At 37.0% G+C, this 24,509-nt stretch overlaps 1 protein-coding gene across 2 annotated transcripts in view; it reads right to left on the reverse strand.

Annotated features, from left to right (window-relative positions):
• LOC115231526 (enhancer of mRNA-decapping protein 3-like) overlaps positions 1-24,509 on the reverse strand; it is a 36,601-nt gene that overhangs the window by 10,938 nt on the left and 1,154 nt on the right. Inside the window, exons 2-4 of one of the 2 annotated variants that reach the window (XM_029801539.2) lie at positions 9,873-10,034; positions 3,751-4,022; positions 1,289-1,351 (exon numbers count right to left, since the gene is read on the reverse strand). In XM_029801539.2, coding sequence (XP_029657399.1) covers positions 1,289-1,351; positions 3,751-4,022; positions 9,873-10,033 — 496 coding nt within the window. In that variant the 5' untranslated portion in view covers position 10,034. The remainder of the gene's footprint in view (positions 1-1,288; positions 1,352-3,750; positions 4,023-9,872; positions 10,035-24,509) is intronic. The other variant, XM_029801541.2, reaches the window with a different exon arrangement.

The raw sequence follows: 24,509 nt of genomic DNA on the forward strand, positions 1-24,509 counted from the left end.
AAAGTTGGACATAAGAAGCATCAAATGTGGTATGCAAGAGAGGCGACTGCACTGGTATGGTTATATGTCACGTATGAATGAAGACATCTGTGTGAGGAAGTGCCACTCCCTAACTGTAGAAGGAAATTGTGGAAGAAGTAGACCCAGGAAGACATGGAATGAAGTGATGAAGCATGACCTTTGAATATCAGGCCTCAGAGGCAATGACAGGAGACCGGGACCTTTGGAGACATGCTGTGATTGTGAAGATCTGGCTCCCATGCTGGTGGCATATAAAAAGCACCGTCTGAACATGGTTGATGCCAGGTCTGCCTGACTGGCTCCCGTGCTGGTGGCAGGTAAAAAATACCAACTAAACATGGCCAATGCTAGTACCACCATCCAAACATGATTGATGCCAGGTCCGCCTGACTGGCTTCTGTGCTGGTGGCACATAAAAAGCACCCACTACACTCTCAGAGTGGTTGGTGTTAGGAAGGGCATCCAGCTGTAAAAACTTTGCCTGATCAGATTGGAGCCTGGTGTAGCCACTGTCTCTCCAGACCCCAGTCAAACCGCCCAACCCAAGCCAGCATGGAAAACAGACGTTAAACAATAATGTTGATGAAGAATCTAATTAAGTATAATCTGTTGAGTGTATTAATTTGCATTAAAAAATTGAGCCCAAGTGTGGAGAGAGAAAGAGAGAGAGTGGGGAAAGAGACTATTAAAGTTATACTCAAGAGATAACTATTCTGGTATAAACCTGTTATCTGAATGGATGATGAGTGCTTAGTGAAAAAGGACTGTAAGTTGATATTAAAAGGTGTCTGTTAAAGAGTAAAATGTGATGAAGTCAGATTTCAGAAGGCCTCACAGATAGATTGACAAAGGATTCTAATTGATGATACGATACAGTAAACAAATATTAAAACAATATTAATGATATTATTAATATCAAGCAAATACCAGTAGCATATACAGAACAAAATAACACCAAAACCTAAAATATTTCCTTAGTGTGTATAGACACACATAAACACACTCACATACACTGATAAGCTTACATGTTATCTCTACTACTGCTACTATTTAGGCTGGCTTTTTTTTTTTTGGCGGGGGGGCAGTTACATTTTAATTACATAGAGTGCATTTAATGCCAATTTATGGGTGAAAATAGAAGCACTATACACATGAACAATCTGCCAGCAAAGACACAATTACACTACAATTGCACTATTTTGCATTAGCAACATATATACACACCACACTTAGTTTTCTCACTACCTAAATCAGCAGTTATAAATACCTTGCAAATTCTGTAGTTTACTCTTATTCTCTAATAGTTTAGTTTTAGCTCCAATGTCCCCTCCTAAAGATATTAAACAGACAAATGTGAGTAGAGCTGTAAATTCAAGATATGTATGGTAAGACAAAAACCAATAATACAATAACATGTATGGAGAAGATCGAATTTACATGCAAAAATATTAGTTGAGTTAATGTATACAACAATCCAGTTTTATTAATTATCAATAAAATTATTTACCAATATGACAAGTGATTAGTTTTAACAAAATTAGTGTAATTAGAAATACAATATACCCATTATCATAACAATCCAGTTTTATTAATTATCAATAAAATTATTTACCAATATGACAAGTGGTTAGTTTTAACAAAATTAGTGTAATTATAAATATTATATATCCACTATCATTAGTAACAAAATGTTTCTCCCACAACAATTAACAGCAAGCAGAACTACACAACAGAATGTTTGGACTTAAAAGAAATTTTAACAATGTTATCAGTTGCTAGTTGTTATTAATTAGGTAGAGCCTAATGCTGTATGGTTTTTGATAAACAAAACCTTGACACCTGTTTTTCCATTATGCACCTATATGTCAAAGAACAGAAGTCAACTATAGGTTTATTTCTGTCTCATCATCATTTACCATCTGCTTTCCATACTGGCATGGGTTAGATGGTTCGACTGGAACTGGTAAGTAAGAGCGCTACACCAAGTTCCAGTCTGCTTTGGCATAGTTTCTACAGCTGAATGCTCTTCCTAGTGCCAACCACTTTACAGTGTGTGCTGGGTGCTTTTACATGTCACTGGCATCAACCACGATTATGATTTCACTTCACTTGACGTGTCTTCTCAAGCAGAGCCTATCACCAAAGGTCTCAATCATTTGTCAACGTGTGTGAAAAATAATGGTGATCAAGTATAATCAGAGAATGCAGCAATTGAAATATAATGTAAATAAAAAGATAGAAGTTGAAATTAAACAGCTGAATTCATCTTGAGCACCCTAGTAATAATAACTGATGGGTATAGAACTGCAGTTCAGTAATTGATGCTGAATCATCATCAGCATCATTTAACATCTGTTTTCCGTTTTGGCAAGGGCTTGACAAGAGCTAGCAAGGTCAGGGGCCACACCAGATTCCATAGTCTGTTTTGATTTGATTTCTACAGCTGGATGACCTTCCTAATGCCAACCATTTTGCAGAAAATACTGAATACTGAGTAGAATCAGATATTCCATCCTAGATGCAGAAATTTTTGTAGAAATGAGTACATAATGATACATGAAGAGGAATTAGTGTAAAATGGATTTAAAAAAAACAACAATATTTTAAGTTAGTAAAGGTGTTATGTCTAATGATGAAAACTCAGAACTATTAAAACTTCAGTAAGAGTGAAGTCTTGTGGAATAAGTAAATATAACAAATATTTAAAGATAGCTATCATCCATTCTCACTAAAGGAATTTGTACTAAAAAAAAAATTTAAAAATAGCCAAAAATATATTAATTCTTGCCACTTTCAGATTACATTCAGCCATTCATAGAATCATTTACCATGACAAACTACTTCTGAAATTGCTAATTGACAACATATAAAATTGTGTGTCTCACATGGTAAGATAATTTTTCAACACATACTTGAAGCTGTTTCAGTAATAATGTAGTAACATTTCAAGTGAAACAAGTGTTTATCTGATCTGACACTCACTGTGGCTTTCATTACCTTGGTCCACATGCCTCAAACTATTCAAAGTACTTCCTCCCTGTGAATCACCCAGCAACTGATATCTACATGATATAGGGAGTCATTAGAATTATGTGTGTATGCACACATACACACATTATATCACACCAAGTTGTCTTTTGTTACATGATTCACAGGGAAGAAGTGCTTTCAATAGTTTAAAGCAGTGGTTTTCAACCAGGGTTCTGCCAGTACAGTGCAGGAGTTCCGCAAGAAGTTACAAAACTGCTAAACTCGGCAGTAATTTTTAAGTCTCCTGTGCAGATATATGTGCATAAGACTATTAAATTATTGCACAGGGGTTCCTCGAGCCAGTGGAATGTTTCCTTGGGGTTCCGCTCCTGCAAAAAGTTTGAAAAGCACTGGTTTAAAGCATGTGGACCAAGTTAATGAAAGTCACAGTGAATGTCTGATCAGATAAACACTTGTTTCACTTGAAATGTTACTACATTATTACTGAAACAGCTTCAAGTATGTGTCGAAAAATTATCTTACCATGTGAGACACTTACACAATTTCATATGTTGTCAATTAGCAATTTCAGAAGTAAGTTTGTCATGGTAAATGATTCTATGAATGACTGAATGTGATCTGAAAGTGGCAAAAATTAATATATTTTTGGCTATTTTTTTATTTTTTTAAATACAAATTCATGCACCAGACTCAAAATAGAACTAAAATTGTTTGAGTATAAATGTTGCCTGAAGCTACCTGAGTTTCGGCGTTGTTTCAAGTGATCATCTTTATTAGTTGGAGTACGACGATGGTTTCCGTTGTTCCACTGTGAATTCTTGTCTTTGGATGGTGTGCGGCTTTGGTTATAATTGTCATTACACGATACTACTTTAACAGGAGAAGCTGTTCCACCACAAATAGCTTCCATCTGTTCCTTTGTAAATTTGGATGGGGTTGACTGGATAGAGAGAATATCTCGGGCATCTTCTGCTGACTTCAAGATGGATAGTTCTCTGATGTCTCCAGCACTGAAAATAATAAAGATAGAAATACTTCTTCATTGTAAAGCAATATTGTGCAAGATATATAGATTGTAGAATAACATGTATCATTACAATTCAATGCTGATAGTATTAGTTTAGCCTAGAGTAATATTGGTTTCAAATTTTGACACAAGGCCAGCAATTTCGGAGGAGGGAGCAAGTCAGTTACATCAACCCCAGTGCTCAACTGGTACCTATTTTATCAACCTTGAAAGGATGAAAGGCAAAGTCAACTTTAATTGGAATTTGAACTCAATGTCACCATCATGGCCCATCTTTCCGAACGAAGATCAGGAAGGCTGTCCATGTCGCGTGCATGCACGCTCATGACTGACAAGTTCAATATGGGAAAGGCAGGTCCGTGAGCAGTGTCCACAGACGAAGGTAACATCCAGTGTGGTGTCAGAGGCAGCTCGCGCCTTCCTCCTGCGTCTCTTCTTTGTTCCTCAAACTTGCCGACTGCATTGAAGATCGTGTGGCACCAGACATCACGGTCCGCAGCCAGGTCTGACCAGCATTGGTGGTTAATATGACATGCTGTTAGAGACTTCTTGAGGCAGTCTTTGTATCGCTTTCTCAGAGCTCCTCTCACTTGGTGGCCGGTGGAGAGTTCGCCAAACTGGGCAAGACAGACAAAATGCTGCTAAGCATTTTGCCTGGCATGCTAATGATTCTACCTGATTGCCGCCTTAAACCTACAGTAACATCAGAAGAAAATATTTTTAAGTTACTATTCCAGAAAGTAGAATGTTTCCTTCTAATATACCAGAATATGAGAGGTGCAAGGCTTTGGGCCAAGTGTTTATTCTCTGGTTAGATAAACTGAGACAAACACTAACACACTCACCACGATACAGAAATAAATGCCTGTAGCAGGAAATTGATGATTTAACCATATATATAAAGGGAAAGTTTACGAAAATAAACAAAAGACGAAGGCATGTGGAGTACAAACAAACAAATGTATTAGTATAGCGCTCAGAAATAGAAAAAGTCTTTACGTTTCGAGCCTATGCTTTTCTACAGAAAGGGACACAGAAAAAAACAAGGAGAGAAAAAAATGCGTGTAGGAGCTAACGATCTATATATATATATATATATATATAATAAATATTAGGGAATATATCCAAATTTACAGGGAAAAAATCAGATTTAGGATTAAATCCAATTTTATAGTAAAATATTATAAAATATTATTTGAGACAAAACCACTATTTTGCAAAACAAACAAGGAAAGACTTAATCAATACATAAAATTTAATAAATTGATATTTATTAAATTTTATGTATTGATTAAGTCTTTCTTGTTTGTTTTGCAAAATAGTGGTTTTGTCTCAAATAATATTTTATATATATATAATATATATATATATATATATATATATATATATAGCGAGAAGTTGAGGTTATAAGAGATAATGGTGTCATTGAGACCCAAATGTGTCAGGTAATGCTGAATAAGTGCTTTAGACAGACCATAGTTAAGTTCCATATTCGGTAATATTGCGAATAAAGGGTTCAACGTTGGTTCTATGTCAACATGTGTATATAAGAATTTTTTGCGTAATAAGATAAAAAAAATCAAGGCTTTATAGATATTAGAGCATTTATAAATAGATAGATCTATATATAGATCTATGCTCTAATATCTATACAGCCCTGGTTTTTTATCTCATTACGCAAAAAATTTGTGTATATATATATATATATATATAAAGTAAACACAAAATGGAGAAACATTGATCAACAACAACTGACTTACATCAGTTATTATTTTTTATTTCAATACAAATAGACTGCAGTCTATTTGTATTGAAAAAAAAACTATGGTCTATCTATACCACTTATTCAGCATTACCTGACACATTTGGGTCTCAATGACACCATTATCTCTTATAACCTCAACTTCTCGCTATATATATATATAGATCTTTAGCTCCTACACGCATTAGTCTATTTGTATTGAAATAAAAAATAATAATTGATGTAAGTCAATTGTTGTTGATCAATATTTCTCCATTTTCTGTTTACTTTAAATTCGATTCATGATTAACTCGTGTTTATCTTTGACATTGCCTATAATTTATGAGCATAATGTGCTTGCATATGTATGCCCAGGGTTAACATAGGTAATTATACTGGTAATATAACGGATATTTTTATCCCTCAGACAGCTATTCCAACCTCTAACTCTACTAACCATATGTATATACATATCATCATCATCATCGTTTAACATCTGCTTTCCATGCTAGCATGGGTTGGACAATTTGACTGAGGACTGATGAACCAGATGACTGCACCAGGCTCCAATCTTGATCTGGCAGAGTTTCTACAGTTGGATGCCCTTCCTAACGCCAACCACTCCGAGAGTGTAGTGGGTGCTTTTACGTGCCATATGTATATATATATATATATATATATATCATCATCATCATCATCATTATACACATCATCATCATCATCATCGTTCATATATATTTATACATATATATATATATTATATATATATATATATATATATATATATATATATATATGTATATATATATATAGATATCTCCAGTAACTTTATTTAACTATTTGTTAGTAGTATTAATCAATATAGCAATGTTACCACCTTACAAACCATTTACTTGCTTCAATTATTGACTTATCACCATACTGTGACATCATCTTGAAATATACAATAGAACAATCAACCCCAGTACCTATATTTTAAAGCTTGGTACTTATTGTATAAGTCTTTTCTGCTGAGCCACTAAGTTACTAAGAAATAAACAATTGCAGCAGATTTTCTATGGCCTCATGCCTCTCCTGTCATCAACCCTTACTAGTTTCCAAGCAAGGTAATATTTACCCATGGTTGGAAATACTTTAATAAGAGATATGATAGTGATACTCATGTACAACTATCCTATGATGTCAAGACAAAGAGGCACAAATATACACACCTACAAATATATCTCACCTGGCACTTGTGCCGGTGGCATGTAAAAAGCACCCACTACACTCACAGAGTGGTTGGCGTTAGGAAGGGCATCCAGCTGTAGAAACACTGCCAGATCAGACTGGAACCTGGTGCAGCCTTCTGGTCGAATCGTCCAACCCATGCTAGCATGGAGAACAGACGTTAAACGATGATGATGATGATGATGATGTGTGTTAATTATTAGCCTCTCAAGGCTAATAACACAATATTTGAACAAGACATCCATGTTAAGTTGGATATAAAAATTTACTTTTCGGTATTAATACTACTTCCATCACTAATAAGCCTACTGGCTATTTGCAACATCAGTGTCTAAAAAGATGCTGATATCCTATATATTCTACTAGCAAAATTTCACTGGCATGCGATGACTGGATGCTTCTCACTGATGATTCCCAGCAGAATGAAATCAGGTGATATGGGAATTCCAGCACCCATTACAAACAATTCTCCTCTGCACCATGCACCTATATGAGTGAATCTCTCAAGGCTAATAAGGCAGTATTCTGTGTTCTAACAAGACATCTATGTTAAGTTGGATATTTATATATCTATATATATAAAAGCAAGTTTGTTTGTTTGTGCGTGCACACGCATATGTTCCTTATACATTCGGAAACTGAGTTGCTGACTTTGATGTATGGGGTATCAAAAGAGTCAGTAATCTTTCGGCTACCAAATAAACTTTATTTTCATTTACATAATTTCTATGTTATCTCAACAAACAGCTATAGTTATTTGAAAGACACTGCTCTACAACAACCAAGTTTCATAAGAAAGTATTGCATTACAAGAGCGACGATGTGTGAATAATGAAAGTAATGTTTCTCCGAATTGGTTACTCATTAAAAGGCATCCATTTTTCTATATGTTATGAGAAAATACAGTCACTCACTCACTCTCACACACGCACAAAAAAGATGTATGCATATGTATTTATGTAAATGTATATGAAAGATGTGTGAGTGTGTGTGTGTGTGAGAGAGAGAGAGAGAGAGAGAGAGAGAGAGAGAGAGAGAGGAAGCAACTGAGTGCCACTTACACATACATGCAAAAAAAATACATACAAGACAATATACGCCTTCACTCACTCTCTTTATATCTCGCTTTCATACACACACACACACATCCATTTCATATACACATACATACATCTTTCACTTTCTCCTCTCTTCAAAGCATACAGAAATAAAAATTTTTTACAGAAATTAACATATAATCATATGATCCCATATATGTCGAGTTGACAACTTTGCTTCTTCAAACAAAAGAATGCCATAAAATAACTCCCTTTAGCACACACACACACTCTAGGTAAAACTTCTGTATGAATTATGCTATTTCATGCCATGTGCACACATAAAAATTGCAGCTCAAATCCAATTGAAATTAACTTTTTCTGTTCTGTAATTTGTGTTTGTGATGAGCATATTTAAAAACCTGATCTTTGATACAAACTTAAAAGGAAGTTTTCCCAGAAATCTTGTCCTTTACCCCTTGTTTCTAGCATGTCTGAGGTAACATTTGCACCCCCACTTATTTTCTTCCTATATTTCTTCTGATTATTATGTTTTCAATACAGGAGATTAGGTTTTTGCCCAAAAAACACGTTCTCAATATTTTAATTTTCTCCCTCTCCACCCCCAATTTCGTCATTTTTTACTTTCTCCAAATTTTTTTTCTTGATAATCCATGGAGAAAAAAAAAACAGAGAGTATGAATCTTTAAGAATTTTCTTCCCAAACATCCACCCATCACCTCACCACTTTCAAAAAGCTACGAGCGCCCAATGTTTCACTTTTAGCTTTTTCAGAAAACAGGGAAATTTCTCCAGAAATAATGTCCTTTACCTGTTGTTTCTAGCATGTCAGGTTTTCTGGTGGTGATCTGGTATTTTTTACATTTGCTATTTCAGTACAGTTCTACGCATGTGTGAAACACCAGACGAAAGTAAAACATTGGGATGCTTTTGCATTTTGAAAGCGGGTAGGTGAGATGGGGGAAAGGGCATTGAGTGTTTCTTTAAGAAAAATAAAACTTAAAAAAAAAAAGAATATTTCCCAGATTTGTAATCTCTATTTTTCTACATGGTTAAAAAAAAAAAAATTCAAAATTAAGAATTTGCAGTGGGGACGGGTGGGGTGGGGTGGGGGGAATTAAAATTTTGAATACATGATTTCTGGGCAAAATCACATTAACCCCCTTTTATACATAGTTTGTGATCCTTCTTAAGAACAGAAAGCACTTTCATGCAAACCCATGTAAATTGTACCCACCACTTCACTTTTAAACAAACCAGTAATCCAGTTCACTATATATCAGCTGTGCCGATTCTGCCCATAAGAAAGGAACAAATAATACTATGTAGCTGTAGATCATAATACCTGGGTAACGCCGGGATGCATTACTAGTACACATACACAAGCTTCTTTCAGTTTTTGTCTACCAGATCCACTCTCAAAGCTTTGATTGGCCCAGGGCTTTAGTAGAAGACATTTACCCAAAGTGGCATGAAGTGGGACTAAACCTGAAACCATGCGGTAGGGAAGTGGACTTCTTAACTACACAGCCAGAGAAGGAAATTAATCAATAGAATTACCCCAACACTTTACTAGTATTTTATTTCATTGACCCCCAAAAGGAGGAAAGGTAAGTTGAATTTAGTAGAATTTCAACACAGAACAAAAAAATATATATGCTGAACAAACACCACAAGTCATTTTTCCAACTTTAAGGATTCAGTCAACCCCTTGCCCTACATTGCACATAATGATTCTAGAGGGAGAGAAATTAATCCAAAGATAAAATTAAGTTTATAAAAAATGCAAAATAAATTTACTTACGAAATTGTTATTTCTGGATGTTCGCAAGCAATGCCATTTCTATAACAATTATCAATAGTAATAGTCTGATTACTATTGTTGACACACTTCACCTGGCCTTGAAAGTTACCAAGCATATCACCACAGTCCAAAGAGACAATACACCCAACATAGCCAGACATTCTAAAAAATAGAAAAGAAAAAAATATTACAAAAAAATATTACAAAAATTCTTTTAATTAAAAATTACTGGTTTTGTTTAATAACGAAATACACATATCTGACACAATAAAAAAAAATGAAATGACGTTTCATTTGAAATAGAAAGGTGGAACAAAATATTTTAATTTAAATTTAGTGACGTCCTAGTGGTGTTTTTAAAGAACAAGCTAATACTTTTAATGTTATTTTCAAATTTAGAAAGATAAGGCAACAAAATGAAGTCAATAACATAAATATGAGGTAAGTGGGGGAAGAATTTAGATTTTCTTCCAGTCATTTAATTGTCAAAACCAATGGCATAAGCAATATAATAAATAGTTAGCAACAAAGCAGAAAGACCATTGTTGTCAGATCAAAATTGAACAAGGATTGAAATGCTTTTTCAATAATACGAAAGAGTTACATAGCAAATGGGCTTTTTACATTAACAACTTTCTTATATCTGAAAATATTTTCACCAAATATACAAAGTTAGCGAATGGAGAATGTACAATGTATACACTTCCCTTAGTTTAGATTATGTATTTTTATTATATTTTTTAATGGATATGGATTAGATTTAACCCTTCCCGGCTGAAACCGGCTCTGAGTACAAATGTCTTGTTTTCTTCCACCAAACCTTAGTCACAATTTATGTTTCTAACACTAGCTGAATGATAACTAAGTTATTTTACTAAATTCTTTGTTATATCTAAAGTAATTGAAAGGAACACAGAGCATCTCAAAATAAATATAGTAACGAAAGGGTTAAACATCATAAAAAGAGAATATAAAAGGCTTATTTTTAAACATTGTTCTAGGGAAGATGTTCAGTACTCATAGATGTTTAGCTTGAACATCTGAAGGTTGATGGCTGGATGAATACATGGGCAAGGAAGGGGTCACAGTTTGGGAGATGACTTAGTACAGTGTAAGGTTTGAGAAACAAAGACAATAGGGATAACAAGAGGAGAAGAAACCTGAACATTAAGTCTCTCTCTCTGAGCAGGATACTTCACAGCAAGCTAAATCAAAAGAGCAGAGGTCATTGTGTAGTGGTGGAAAAGAAAGCATTAGTATGTTGATGGATGGAATTATGCCTATCAGTCAGAGAAGCTCTTTTTATTTGTTTAGATGTGCATGTGACTTAAAAAGCACATCAGATAAGTGAGCTGTATCACATTGCAAGTAGTTTTGTTAAGTGTACAATTAGGATTGAAGGGCGATCTTATGTGATTGAAGTATTTTTTAGACATTGAGAAGAAACACAATCCATGAGATGCAATCTTGTCTATATAACAGATGTGTCATTTCAATGAAAGAATATTATTTCATAAAGTCTAGCACTTGTAGATAATGTTTTTAACTGTGTGTTGATTATGAATAGAGAAAGTGGAAGCATAGTCTTGTTTATTCCTAGACAACTCATATCAGTAGACTGGGTTTTTCTCCGATGGTCTAGACATATCCTTTCTACTATAGGCACAAAACCTGAAATTTGGTTGGGGAGGAGCTAGTTGATTACAAAGAGCCCAGTGGTCAACTGGTACTTATTTTTTCATCAACCCCGAAAAGATAAAAGAAAGTTGACCTCAGCAGAATTTGAACTCAGAATGTAAAACTGAAAGAAATGGTGAGAAGCATTTTGTCTGGTGTACTAATGATTCTGCCAGCTTGTCACCTTTATCTATATATACCATATACATACATACATACATACATACACAACAAGGGTTTGGCCAGCCTGGGGCTATAGTAGGATACACTTGCCCAAAGTGCCATACAGTGGGACTGAAATCAGAATCATGTGGTTGGAAAGCACATAGTCATGTCTAATTCATCATCATCATCGTCTAACATCTGCTTTCCATGCTAGCATGGGTTGGACGGTTCGACTGGAGTCTGGGAAGCCAGGAGGCTGCACCAGGCCCAGTCTGATCTGGCAGTGTTTCTACAGCTGGATGCCCTTCCTAACGCCAACCGCGAGTGTAGTGGGTGCTTTTTACGTGCCAGGTGATGCTGGCAACGACCACAATCAGTTGGTGCTTTTTACGTTCCACAAGCATGGAGGCCAGTCGGGGCACCACTGGCAACGGAAACGTTCGGATGGTTCTTTTACGTGCCACCGGCACTGGTATAACAACTACAATTGTTAACATTATTTAATTCATTATAGCCTTCTCAACCCTTTTCTGAAGAATGGAGGACTTAGTAAATTTATAACTACTGTAGTAGGATTCCAGACATTTGAAACTTGTAAGACAGGAATTGCAGCTTAAAAATCAGTCCCTCAAATATGCAGCATTCAATTCACAGTAGCCTCGTTTTGCCATTCAGCAAACTGAAATTATATGCTACTGCTATATGTACAATGGAAACAAACTAATTTACATAGCTCCTTCTTTTCCAAACCCATGTAAATATGCTTCAGAAAGATCTAATATGCCATAAAAGCATTGATACTGAAATGTTCCCTTCAATAATATTTGAAAACCAAAAAATTTCCAGTAAAGTTACTGATCATTTTGCTTAAAAGCCAAGAATTCCATTGAGCTATATATATAAAATGAGATGTTAAAAAACATTTTATATTACTACTTCCTATTTCATGAATTAACTGAAGTAATACAGAAAAAAATAATATTCATAAAAATAACAATAACAGTGTCATTTGCTAATTGCAGCATTGTTTTGACACACTAACATGGAGGAATTGTGCATTTATGCATTATTCATTGGGTCAATTGAACAGCTGACTGGTTCGTTTGCATTAATTTATTATAGAGTCATGAAACATGTCCAATGAGAATGGCAGACTTATGCAAGTTGTGAATATTTGGCTACTTTTGTCTGAAGTGAAACCTCAGAGTTAGCACTTTGAATTTAGTGTCAAACTCCAAAGTTCATCATCATTGCCAGATTGAATCCCTTTAACAAGGGAATTGTAACTGGTGGATAATCTCTGCATTGGATATATGTGATTGCTGGGTATGGTCACCTTTGTGTTGCTGTGAATTCACTGGTTGGACCCAGCCCAACTTGTCCTAAGTTAAAAGCAAGCAATTACTGCAATTCTTGTAAGATCATCAACCAAAACACAAAGGATGCCTCCCTACATCGCATAGTCAGCAAGTTCTCTCACCTCACAAACTGCAAATGATCTTTTTGGTCTCTTGCCAACAGAATCTGTATCAAATCTGAGGAGTCTTCCTTTCCTCCACTTCTTCATCACAATTCTGTAAGCAGTATTTCCAAGGAGAGAGCCTCCATATTTGTTGCCCACTTTGCATAAACTCTGCCAGATCAAGACTGGAGCCTGGTGCAGCCATCTGGTTCGCCAGCCCACAGTCAAACCGTCCAACCCATGCTAGCATGGAAAGCGGACATTAAATGATGATGATGATGACTACCACTAACACATTATACAAATGTCTCCCCATATTATCCCTTTTAACTCCATTAGACACATCATCACATACATGTCATGTGTGAAAGCACCTCTGGTCACTTCAAACCAACACCACCACCAGCTCTAACAATGTCACTACTATTACCCTCAAACAATGTATCCAAGAGCTAGGTCCTAAATTCACTTGACCTGCAGTAAGTAACAGCCAAATCTTCCTTTAAATCAGGTTCTATAGTCTTTAAAAAAAAAAGACATTGTATAATGTAATTCTAGACACAGTATCTGAAATATTGACAAGAGGGTTGTACCAGACAGTATAGCAACAACAAAAGAAATTACCAACTAGCTTATACATTACACTGTATCATAAAATTAAAACATGCCATTTATTAATTTTTTCATTCCTTCAAAAAAGCCAATTTAGCTGAGAAGTTTCATGTGGCATAACAATATTGAAATATTTAATTTTGTAAAGCATTGCCACTGAAACCATTACTGTAATATTTTGACATTTGGTTCAGTTAAATATCTCTTATTTGACTCACAACATGCCAATATTTATTTCAAATAAGGGTTTCAAGTATTAAACAATAAAAAAAACCTAGTTTTATACCTGGGTTTCAGCTATTTATTTACCATAGAAAAATATCCAAGTGACTTTTGACCAATATGTTTTTCTCATGTTTTATACTTCTCTTCCTTACCCCAAAACCACTTCCATTTCCCATTTAACTGTCCCCACCAATCACTTCCTTTCTGTGCCTTCTCCCCCTGTGCTGTTTTCCATCATTAACACCTCACTTATCTTCTATCACCTTCAATGCCCTTATGTAGCTACTGCAACCCCCATCTCCATGCCTCTCCTAAGCTTCTCTCCTTTATTTGCTGCAATCACCTCCATATCACTTCATCTATTTTCACCACCCACAAAGCTCCACAAGAGTATGTCCCAATTCATTTTTGCCATCATCTCTCTCACTATCGCTCTCCTTTCTAACTGGAGTATCCATGACTATCTCTGTCCCTCTGTACTTTTGATTTCTCAACTAGCACAAAGTCAACCACCTCAATACTACTCCCCACTGCCAATTGAAGCGGTTTTGCCTTTTTTCTGTCTCTCTCCTTTTTCTTGTCTTACAAGGTACTTAGGTGACCCTCTTGATGGTGCCACGTAAAAAGCACCCAGCTGTAAAAACCATGTCAAAACAGACAATGGGACCTGCTACAACTCCTACCCTTGCTAGTTCCTGTTAAACCATCCAAATCATACCAGCATGGAAAACAAATGTTAAATGATGGTGGTGATGATCTCATTTTCCACATTAGAGTGGGTAACTTTAGAGCTGGATATTCTCTCTGAGCTAAGAATTAGAAAAGGTACATATTTTTCAAGCAGAAACATTAAGATCTTTCGCACCACAATTTTTGTAGTCATAAAAGGTACATTAGGCAAGTGCCTTCTACACCTGTCAAGTGACCAAAGCCTTGCGAGTGCATTTGGTAGATGGAACCTGAAAGAAACACACGTGTGTGAGTCTTGCTTTGATATCATGTGATAGTTATGAATGTCAATGTCATCCAATATTCTGTGAAAATGTGTCTGGCCATGGGGATATATTACCTTGCTTGGAAACAAGTAAGGGTTGGCAACAGGAATGGCATATGGCTGAAAAAAATCCACCTCAACAAATTACATCTGACCCATGCAAGCATGGAAAAGTGGATGTTAAAATGATAATGATTATACAAGTTAGCTTAACTATAATTAACTTTCATATCAACTACGCATTGCTCTCACAAGCAATCAGTCCTCAACTCTTTTGTGATTATCTCTCAAGACTAAAAAATAGAAAAGAATTAGAGTGCATCTTACCAGAAGCTTCACATTCCCCATTAAGTTAACTGCTAAGCCTCTCTTGATTTGGTAGTTTCATATATACTGTAATTTATATTTAGTATTTTTATTTCCCCCATAGGTGTAGGAGTGGCTGTGTGGTAAGTAGCTTGCTTACTAACCACATGGTTCCAAGTTCAGTCCCACTGCATGGCACCTTGGGCAAGTGTCTTCTACTATAGCCTAGGCCAACCAAAGCCTTGTGAGTGGATTTGGTAGACGGAAACTGAAAGAAGCCTGTCATATATATGTATATATATATATATATATATATATATATATATGTGTGTGTGTGTATATGTTTGTCCCCCCAACATCACTTGACAACCGATGCTGGTGTGTTTACATCCCCGTAACTTAGTGGTTCGGCAAAAGAGACCGATAGAATAAGTACTAAGCTTACAAAGAATAAGTCCTGGGGTCGATCTGCTCAACTAAAGGTGGTGCTCCAGCATGGCCACAGTCAAATGACTGAAACAAGTAAAAGAGAGCAAGAGTATACTATTAATCACTGTTTTTCTAAACCCTTCTAAAGAAAGGTAGTATTCTCTATTCTTTGTCGTAGACTTTTCCTGCAGATGCTTCACCAGAAATATATAGAATATATGGTACAATGACCTAGTAGAAAACTTAAACTCTATGTCATTCAGATTCACACGATATAGTATTAGCTTTATATTAACTCTTACATCACCCTTGAAAATAAACTGTACTAATTTGAAGCTCCTATAGATACTTCATCCTTGTGTGTTATTTCTTTTACTTAGCAACAGATAACAATTATTCCAGCAAAGCAGTCATTGGGGAAAAGTACTGTCCTGCATAATTCTCAGTCAGCAATCTTGAAACTATTGTTTTTATTCAGACTGACATTTCTAGCAGCTCAGCAATTATTCCTGATGCAAATTTTCCAGTCTTTATTTGTTTCTTCCAACACTAGAGACAAATGTGAATGAATTATTTGTTTTTACACAATGCCTTGCAACTTTGAACACCTCACAATGTTACACATTTCTAAAGTTTCCTGTTGTTTGTTAGCTATAATTTCCATCTAATTTTCATATACCAATCCCAGAGGATCCTATCTTCAATTTCTGCCAAACCTGATAATTATAACTTCAATCTACTAATGCATTCCCTCTACTTTAGTCACAAAGTGAATTTGTCATCTTACAGAATTATCCCTCTATCGGTGGCACGTAAAAAGCACCATCCAATCGTGGCTGTTTGCCAGCCTCGCCTGGCATGTAAAAAGCACCCACTACACTCATGGAGTGGTTGGCGTTAGGAAGGGCATCCAGCTGTAGAAACACTGCCAGATCAGACTGGGCTTGGTGCAGCCTTCTGGCTTCCCAGACCCCAGTTGAACCGTCCAACCCATGCCAGTATGGAAAGCGGACACTAAACGATGATGATGATGATGAAACATCCAACTGTCCTGTATGCTACTGAAGGTCCAATGTCTACTTAAAGAAGCACCATCAAGTACTATTTGGAAATTTTCCCTTATGGGCTAACCTAGAGCTAAACAAATCAAAAAAGAGAAAATAAGTGTAGAAGTAAGACTAACTTCAACTGCTTCATTTATCTCATTGTTTTGTTTAATACCTGGTCAGCTCTGATTTAGACTCATCAAAGTTGCTCTAACTACGACACCACATCCACCTTTTCAGATATAGCATAACCATGAATACACATTATCCTTTCTGGAGATGGTGTGATTTGAAGATTTGGCTGTCATTTCCAGCAGAAAGATTAAGGATGAAATAAATCAGATATGACATAAGACTGATGGAATAATATGTGACCAAATTGAGTTAGCAAATACATTCATGCGCGTGCATGTTTTTCATTCTTTTACTAGTTTCAACATTTGTAACTGGGTCAATGCCTTCAAGAGTATATTGTAAATTATATTGTCTCCACTATGTGTTGAAGATACTTATTTTTATCAACCTCACACACACATGCACATCTATACATATATCATCATTATTTAAACAGCAACTAGCACTATGACCCGGCAACGCTGGGTCATAGTGCTAGTGCATGCATATACAGCTGTGTGCGTGTGCACATACACGTGAGTACTGTCCAAATTTCCAACCAATCACATACAGCTAGCTGGCATTCAATTGGCGTATCAAGTTTCGGGCATTCTGATTGGGTTTTGGATAGAAAATTCACAAAAAAGTCACGTCTATTGATTTTTTTAATGGCTTTGTGGGGTGACTGGGGAAATGTAAAGATCTGCATGACCACCCCTGGACGGTTTTGAATGATCATAGAAAGAGCGAGCCCTCTAACAGAAAAATTGTGGATTTGTATAAAGAACACACACACACAGACATTTTGCCGTTTATATATAGAGAGATGTTCCAATGCTGGCTTTGGTTGGACAGTTTGACAGGATCCCATGGGTTCAAGGACTGCATCATGCTCCAATGTCTGCTTTGGTATTTCTATGGCTGGATGCTCTTTCTAATGCCAACCACTTTACCGCATCTACTAGGTGCATTTTCTTTTTTTCTTTGTCACCAGAACCAGTGAGATTGCAAGACTACAATTCCCAATGGGTAGATAGCTTTATGCTAAATGAGGAGTTAGAGTATGAAAGAGGCCAGAGCAAGCTTTTTGCTGTAGGGGAACTTAGGACCACTCACATTTTAGAAGAGTGGTTATGAGGTATCTGGGTGGACTTTCAAGGTATGTGGTAAGTAAGAGTGAGGACAGAGAAACCTGGAATATAGGTGAATTGAGGTTGCAAGAGTGTATGAGAGACTGAAATAGAGAAAAGAGAAAGGAAGGTAGGAAACAATTGTAGAGATTGTGTAGGGTTAAAGTAATGAATGGTGGACAAGGGGTGGAGGAGGACTAATAATGCATACAGTGAGTAGTAGAGGATGACTAAAAGAGCAGCAGAATAGCAATGATGACACAATAGATAGGGGAAGGACAAGTAGGAGATAACATGTGTTTGGATAGGCTGCAGAAGGGAAGGGGTGAGGTAGGTATAGTGCATGAGTGACATACATATGGTGGTAGAAGGGAAGAAATAATTTGGTAGTACAGTGGGATGGGGGTGATCAATGTAAACTGTGGGTGGAGAGAACAGTGTTAATGGATGAAGGATGGAGAACAAGTGAAATGGTACCAAGTAATAAGAAAAATATGTAGTAATCAAGGAAGAACTTCAGTTAGAGAGCTGATGTGTAGTGGGAATATTTTTAGGAGATTGGGCAGAGGGCTCAGTTTTCTCTCTCAGCCAATCCTTGAAGGTATGTCCTGACACATCTACCACCATCTTTCCATGTCTATCTTTCTCTCTAAGTCTCCTTCTCCCTTCTCTAACTGGAATATCCTTGTATCACTTCTACCGCAAAGTCCCTCTATTATTCTTGTCAACTCTCATCAACTGGCTCAAACCCACGTTCCTCAATACTACTCCCCCATCTCCAGTCAAGAAGACTGTCTTGCTTTGCAAGAAACTTGGTAACCCCACCGATGATGGTGCCACAGAAAAAGCAGCCAGCACACTCTGTAAAGTGATTGGCATTAGGAAGGGCATCCATACATAGAAACCATGCCAAAACAAACAGAACTGGGACCAGCCCTCCAGCTTGCCAGCTCTTGTCAAACTGTCCAACCCATGCCAGCATGGAGAACACGTTAAACAATGATCACACAGACACAGCACTTCCAGGACTCAATTTCACTGAGATAGGAAGGGTTCTTCTCAAGAACAACAAATTGGCAGTCACCCCAGCCCTTTGTTATCTCTGTGAGGCTCAAGGTCCCAAGATCAGCCTTTACCACTTCATCCCATATCTTCCTGGGTCTCCCTCTTCAAATTTTATCAACATTAATATCAGCACTTCTTTATACAGCTGCTTTCATTCATATGTATCATATCATACCAGCACAGTCTTCTTTCTTGTACACCACATCTGATTTCTCTCATGCCAAGTTTTCTTTCTCTTAGCACATTTCTACTATGTTGGTCATACACACTAACCTTGCACATCCAATGGAGCATGTTCACTTCATTTCTTTCCAATCTTCTCAAGCCTTCTGTATTCATTGCTCATGTCTCACTACCATGCAGTGTTGCAGTTCTAACACAAGTGTCATACAATCCACCCTTCATTCTAAGGGAAAAGACCTTTATTGCCAGCAGTCGGAGCAGTTCCATGAACTTTCTCTCCAGCACATTCTTACTTAACCCTTTAGTGTTCGTATTATTCTGCCAAAATTAATCCTTTTTTATCCACATTGTTTTGCACTAATCAGGCATTATCTTGGTGCTATGAGATTTTGACGAGGTAGCTGTTAATTTTTAAAACGATATTGTAGGGTTGGTGTGAGAGACCAGATCTGGCCAGTTTGAACATAAAACAGGCAGAATACTTTTGGCCGGATATGGCCGGTTTGAATGCTAAAGGGTTAAGCTACTATACTTTCAGAGCAACCATCTCTGTTGCTAATAACACCTACTAGGTAACAAAAGCTATCAACTATTTCTACTGAGCAATCTGGGCATTTAAGAGAATCTATTGTCCAGTGTGCTCATAGTACATACTGCACCAGTGCATCTATCACATAGTAAGCTTAAGTTCTGTTTTTTTGTGATTCCGATAGAAATCTTGTGTGTCTATTACAGTGGGTAGAGCATATGGAGTTTATACCAACACCTTTTCTGCACATCAAACAAGTTCACTTTTCTGAAGATATCAGGATCCTGTCTTCTTTTGTCTTTGTTAAGTCTACCTTTAAACTTCTCAATTCTTGATTTAGTTTCCATGTCTGGAATTTCCTTTCTAATTCTCCTATAGATTCAGCTATAGGGACTAAATCATCAACAATAGGAGTCCCCATGGACAACAAGTGGTTGGAGCAAAGTGCCAGCCAAGCTGAAAGTAAGTGTTATTGAATGATATGGCTAATAGGCAGAATCGTTGGCATGCCGGGCGAAATGCATAGCCGTATTTTGTCTGCCGTTACGTTCTGAGTTCAAATTCCGACAAGGTCGACTTTGCCTTTCATCCTTTCGGGGTCAATAAATTAAGTACCAGTTACGCACTGGGGTCGATGTAACCGACTTAATCCGTTTGTTTGTCCTTGTTTGTCCCCTCTGTGTTTAGCCCCTTGTGGGTAGTAAAGAAATAGATATGGCTAATAGGGAGATATAGGCTAAGAGACAGGCTTGTAAAATCTGGAAGGAAGAAGGTAGCCAAGAGTATTACCAACTGGTTAAAAGGACAGCTAAGAAAAGGAGATACTTGACTATGGGTGTGACATCCACCCCTGCTACTGACTTGGTCCCCTAGGTAATGGAAGCTATCAACTACTTCTAGTTTTTCTCCCTGTAATGTGGCAGAAGCTGTTCTCTGCACATTTTCTGTGTTTATAGCACCTGAGCATTTGCCACATACAAAAACTATTTTCCCAGTTAGCCTCCCTTTGATATTGCTGCACTTCTTATGTGTCCATAGCTTACACTGGATTCACCTTATGGAGTATCTACCTAAGCCTTTTCTACAGATCGAGCCTAGATGAGCATTCATCCATCCGTTGATGCTCTCGGTGTCAGGGGTTGACCTGCTTTCTCTTCTGTGGGTCTTACAAATAGCAAAGGACCATGTTTCGGACTTCTCCCACTACAGAGGCGCGATCTTGCGAGCTCTGGGACGAAGACCACTTCACTCAACAGCAACAGCGTCAACAACAATTTCAGTGATGAATTTACCATGACAGTAAGAGTCCATCAGGGTTCAATCTCCTCCTATTCATCAAAGTCCTATATACATATGCATACAAACATACATATATATCTCATCCCTATCACATCTTTTCTCTCTCTACCTAAAGTAGCACGTTTCTCCTCTAACTTTTTGTTTGTCAATACCACTCTTCTCCATAAAAAACCATGCCAAAGCAGAGTTTCATGCAGTCTTTTGACTTGCCAGATCCTGTCAAACCATGGGAAACGGACATATGATGATGATGCTCAGTATCAAGTGAATGAGAAAGAAGCACTCAATACATACAGAGGATATGGTTTTTAACTGTAACTGAAACTGAGAGTCTTTATCGTGACTTGAATGTCATGCTACTGTAATCTTCAGGCAAAGCTTGACCAAAGATCACTGTGGCATGAAACTGTAGTTGCAAAACAAACTCTCAGCTTCAGTATTAATAAAAAAAACTATATATATATATATATTACATTATATATATATATATCCACACACACACACATGTATCATCATCATCGTTTAACGTCTGCTTTCCATGCTAGCATGGGTTGGACAATTTTGACTGAGGGCCAGCGAACCAGATGGCTGCACCAGGCTTCAATCTTGATCTGGCAGAGTTTCTACAGCTGGATGCCCTTCCTAACGTATATATACACATATACATTATCTTTTTCTTTTACTTGTTTCAGTCATTTGACTGCGCCCATGCTGGAGCACCACCTTTAGTTGAGAAAATCGACCCAGGGACTTATTCTTTGTAAGCCCAGTACTTATTCTATTGGTCTCTTTTTGCCAAACCACTAAGTGACCAGCATCAGTTGTCAAGCAAACACACACACACATATATATATATATACTTATATGCGATGGGCGTCTTTCAGTTTCTGTCTACCAGATCCACTCACAAGGCATTGGTCGGCCCGAGGCTATAGCAGAAGACACTTGCCCATGATGCCACGCAGTGGGACTGAACCCGGAACCATGTGGTTGGTTAGCAAGCTACTTACCACACAGCCACTCCTGCGCCTATATATATATCCACATACACACAAACATGTATAGCGGCAATACATATACTAAAATTGGAATGTAGAAGTAAAAGGAACTTTTTACATACATTTTTTTACATTTATATATGTGTGTATGTATGTATGTATACACACACAGGTAGCAGTGTGTGTGGGGGTGCTGATATAGCCATCCTGTACCACTTCGATGATTAAAAGAAAAGAAACATTCGTTCCAATGAAGTTGATGGTTCTATTTCAGTATCATAGTTCACTACGATTATCTCAGCTAGATCATAATCTATGGCAGTAATCTGTTTCGATGATCTCAATAAAAAAACCCAGTTTACAGCTCTGGTTAAATTACAACTCAGTTTACAGCTGAGGTTAAAATATCTAAACTAATGATCTAAGAGCTTAATCTTATCTTGAGGTTGACTGATGTTCATTGCGTGTTAGACAAACGTAATATATTAGGTCGATTACAAATAACCAAGTAATTAAATACAAATTGGTTGTATACTGTCAATCTAACGTGAACGTGACAGTAGGGGGTTACACCACCGCTGTTTAGCCCTAGGAGGCATCGACGCTTCCTGATGGTTTTGACACATTATTCCTGTGTCCTTATATACATTTACGAAGGGGAGACAAACACCCCCAGCAGCCAGGCCTGTATCAAGAGACACGCATGTTTCAGGATCATTGTCCTTCATCGGTCTAGAGTAGCAGACGCCCGTCAGCCGCGAATATCTGTCCCGATCCGCAAATGTATATATCTAATTTTCAGTGAAGTTTATTCACTGATTACCAAAATCAGAAATATTAAATTTCTAAATCTCTCATAGAGATATGCACGGTAGTGGGGCGATAGAATGGTTGTATACTGTCAATCTAACGTGAACGTGACAGGACACAGGAATAATGTGTCAAAGCCATCAGGAAGCGTCGATGCTTCCTAGGGCTAAACAGCGGTGGTGTAACCCCCTACTGTCACGTTCATTCTATCACCCCACTACCGTGCATATCTCTATGAGAGATTTAGAAATTTAATATTTCTAAATACAAATTATTTTAATTTAACTTTAACCCTTTAGTGTTAAAACCGGCCATATCAGGCCAAAAGTATCTTCCTGTTTTATGCTCAAACCAGCCAGCTCTGACTTCTCGCACCTACCCTACAAAGTCATATTAAAAATAAACAGGGACATCGTCAAACTCTCAGAGTTACAAGATGTACAATTAATTTTAAACAATGTAAGAAGCACTATCCGAATCGTGGCTGATGCCAGCGCCGCCTCGACTGGCTTCCGTGCCAGTGGCACGTAAAAAGCGCCAATCCGACCGTGGCCGTTGCCAGCCTCGCCTGGCACCTGTGCGGGTGGCACGTAAAAAGCACCCACTACACTCACGGAGTGGTTGGCGTTAGGAAGGGCATCCAGCTGTAGAAACATTGCCAGATAAGACTGGAGCCTGGTGCAGCCTTCAGGCTTCCCAGATCCCCGGTCGAACCGTCCAACCCATGCTAGCATGGAGAACGGACGTTAAACGATGATGATGATGATGTAATTAAACAGGCTTTACATTTGACAAAGTAATCTGAATGCTTAAAGGGTTAAAATGAGAAAACACCTCAGTATCTAGTTCGTTTTCAATAAAATACATAATTTTAGATTAACTAGCTTGTGTTTGTTTTTGATAAAGCTGTAGGTTTATTATAATTCAGAAAACATTAAACCTAGCTTTGGAGGATAACTTGTTTAAATGAAGATAATTATATCAAAATTGGCACTATTTAACATTCAAAAGTAAACTTTGGTCTTTCCGAGTCATCATTCTAATATTTAAAAAGATCTAACATTGTATTTCTTGTGTACTATTACACAGAAATAATTTACAGACAAACGAGGTAATAAGAGGAAGTGAAATTTAGCTAAAACGAGCTTTGGTTGGGGAAAGATTGACTTAGTAATCTTGACTAAAAAATATATTTCCTTTCTTCAGTTAATTCCCTTCTATCCAATCTTTGAACAATTTTAGAGAATTTCTATTCAAACTCTAAATCTCAACTGCTTATTCATGTTATGTCTTTAATTAAGGGATACATTTTAAAGCATGTTATGAGACTTAACATTTCTTTGCATGATTATATAGTGATGCTTAACAATAAGATCAATCAATAAAAACTTTACGAGACAGGTTTCGCCCTCACCTACGAATTATAACAACAAATGTTAGATCAGACCACTAATAGGTCTGTAAAGTTTCCATACTCAAAATATATACATTAGAATTAAGATCATCACTCATACAATCGGCATTGAGGGTACCTAACAGGTTTGATTTCATGTAATATAAATAATTTTATTTTGAATAGTGTGCAGTAGAGAA

This window comes from Octopus sinensis, linkage group LG2 (assembly GCF_006345805.1).
Source record: "Octopus sinensis linkage group LG2, ASM634580v1, whole genome shotgun sequence".
Classification (NCBI taxonomy): Eukaryota; Metazoa; Mollusca; class Cephalopoda; order Octopoda; family Octopodidae; genus Octopus; species Octopus sinensis.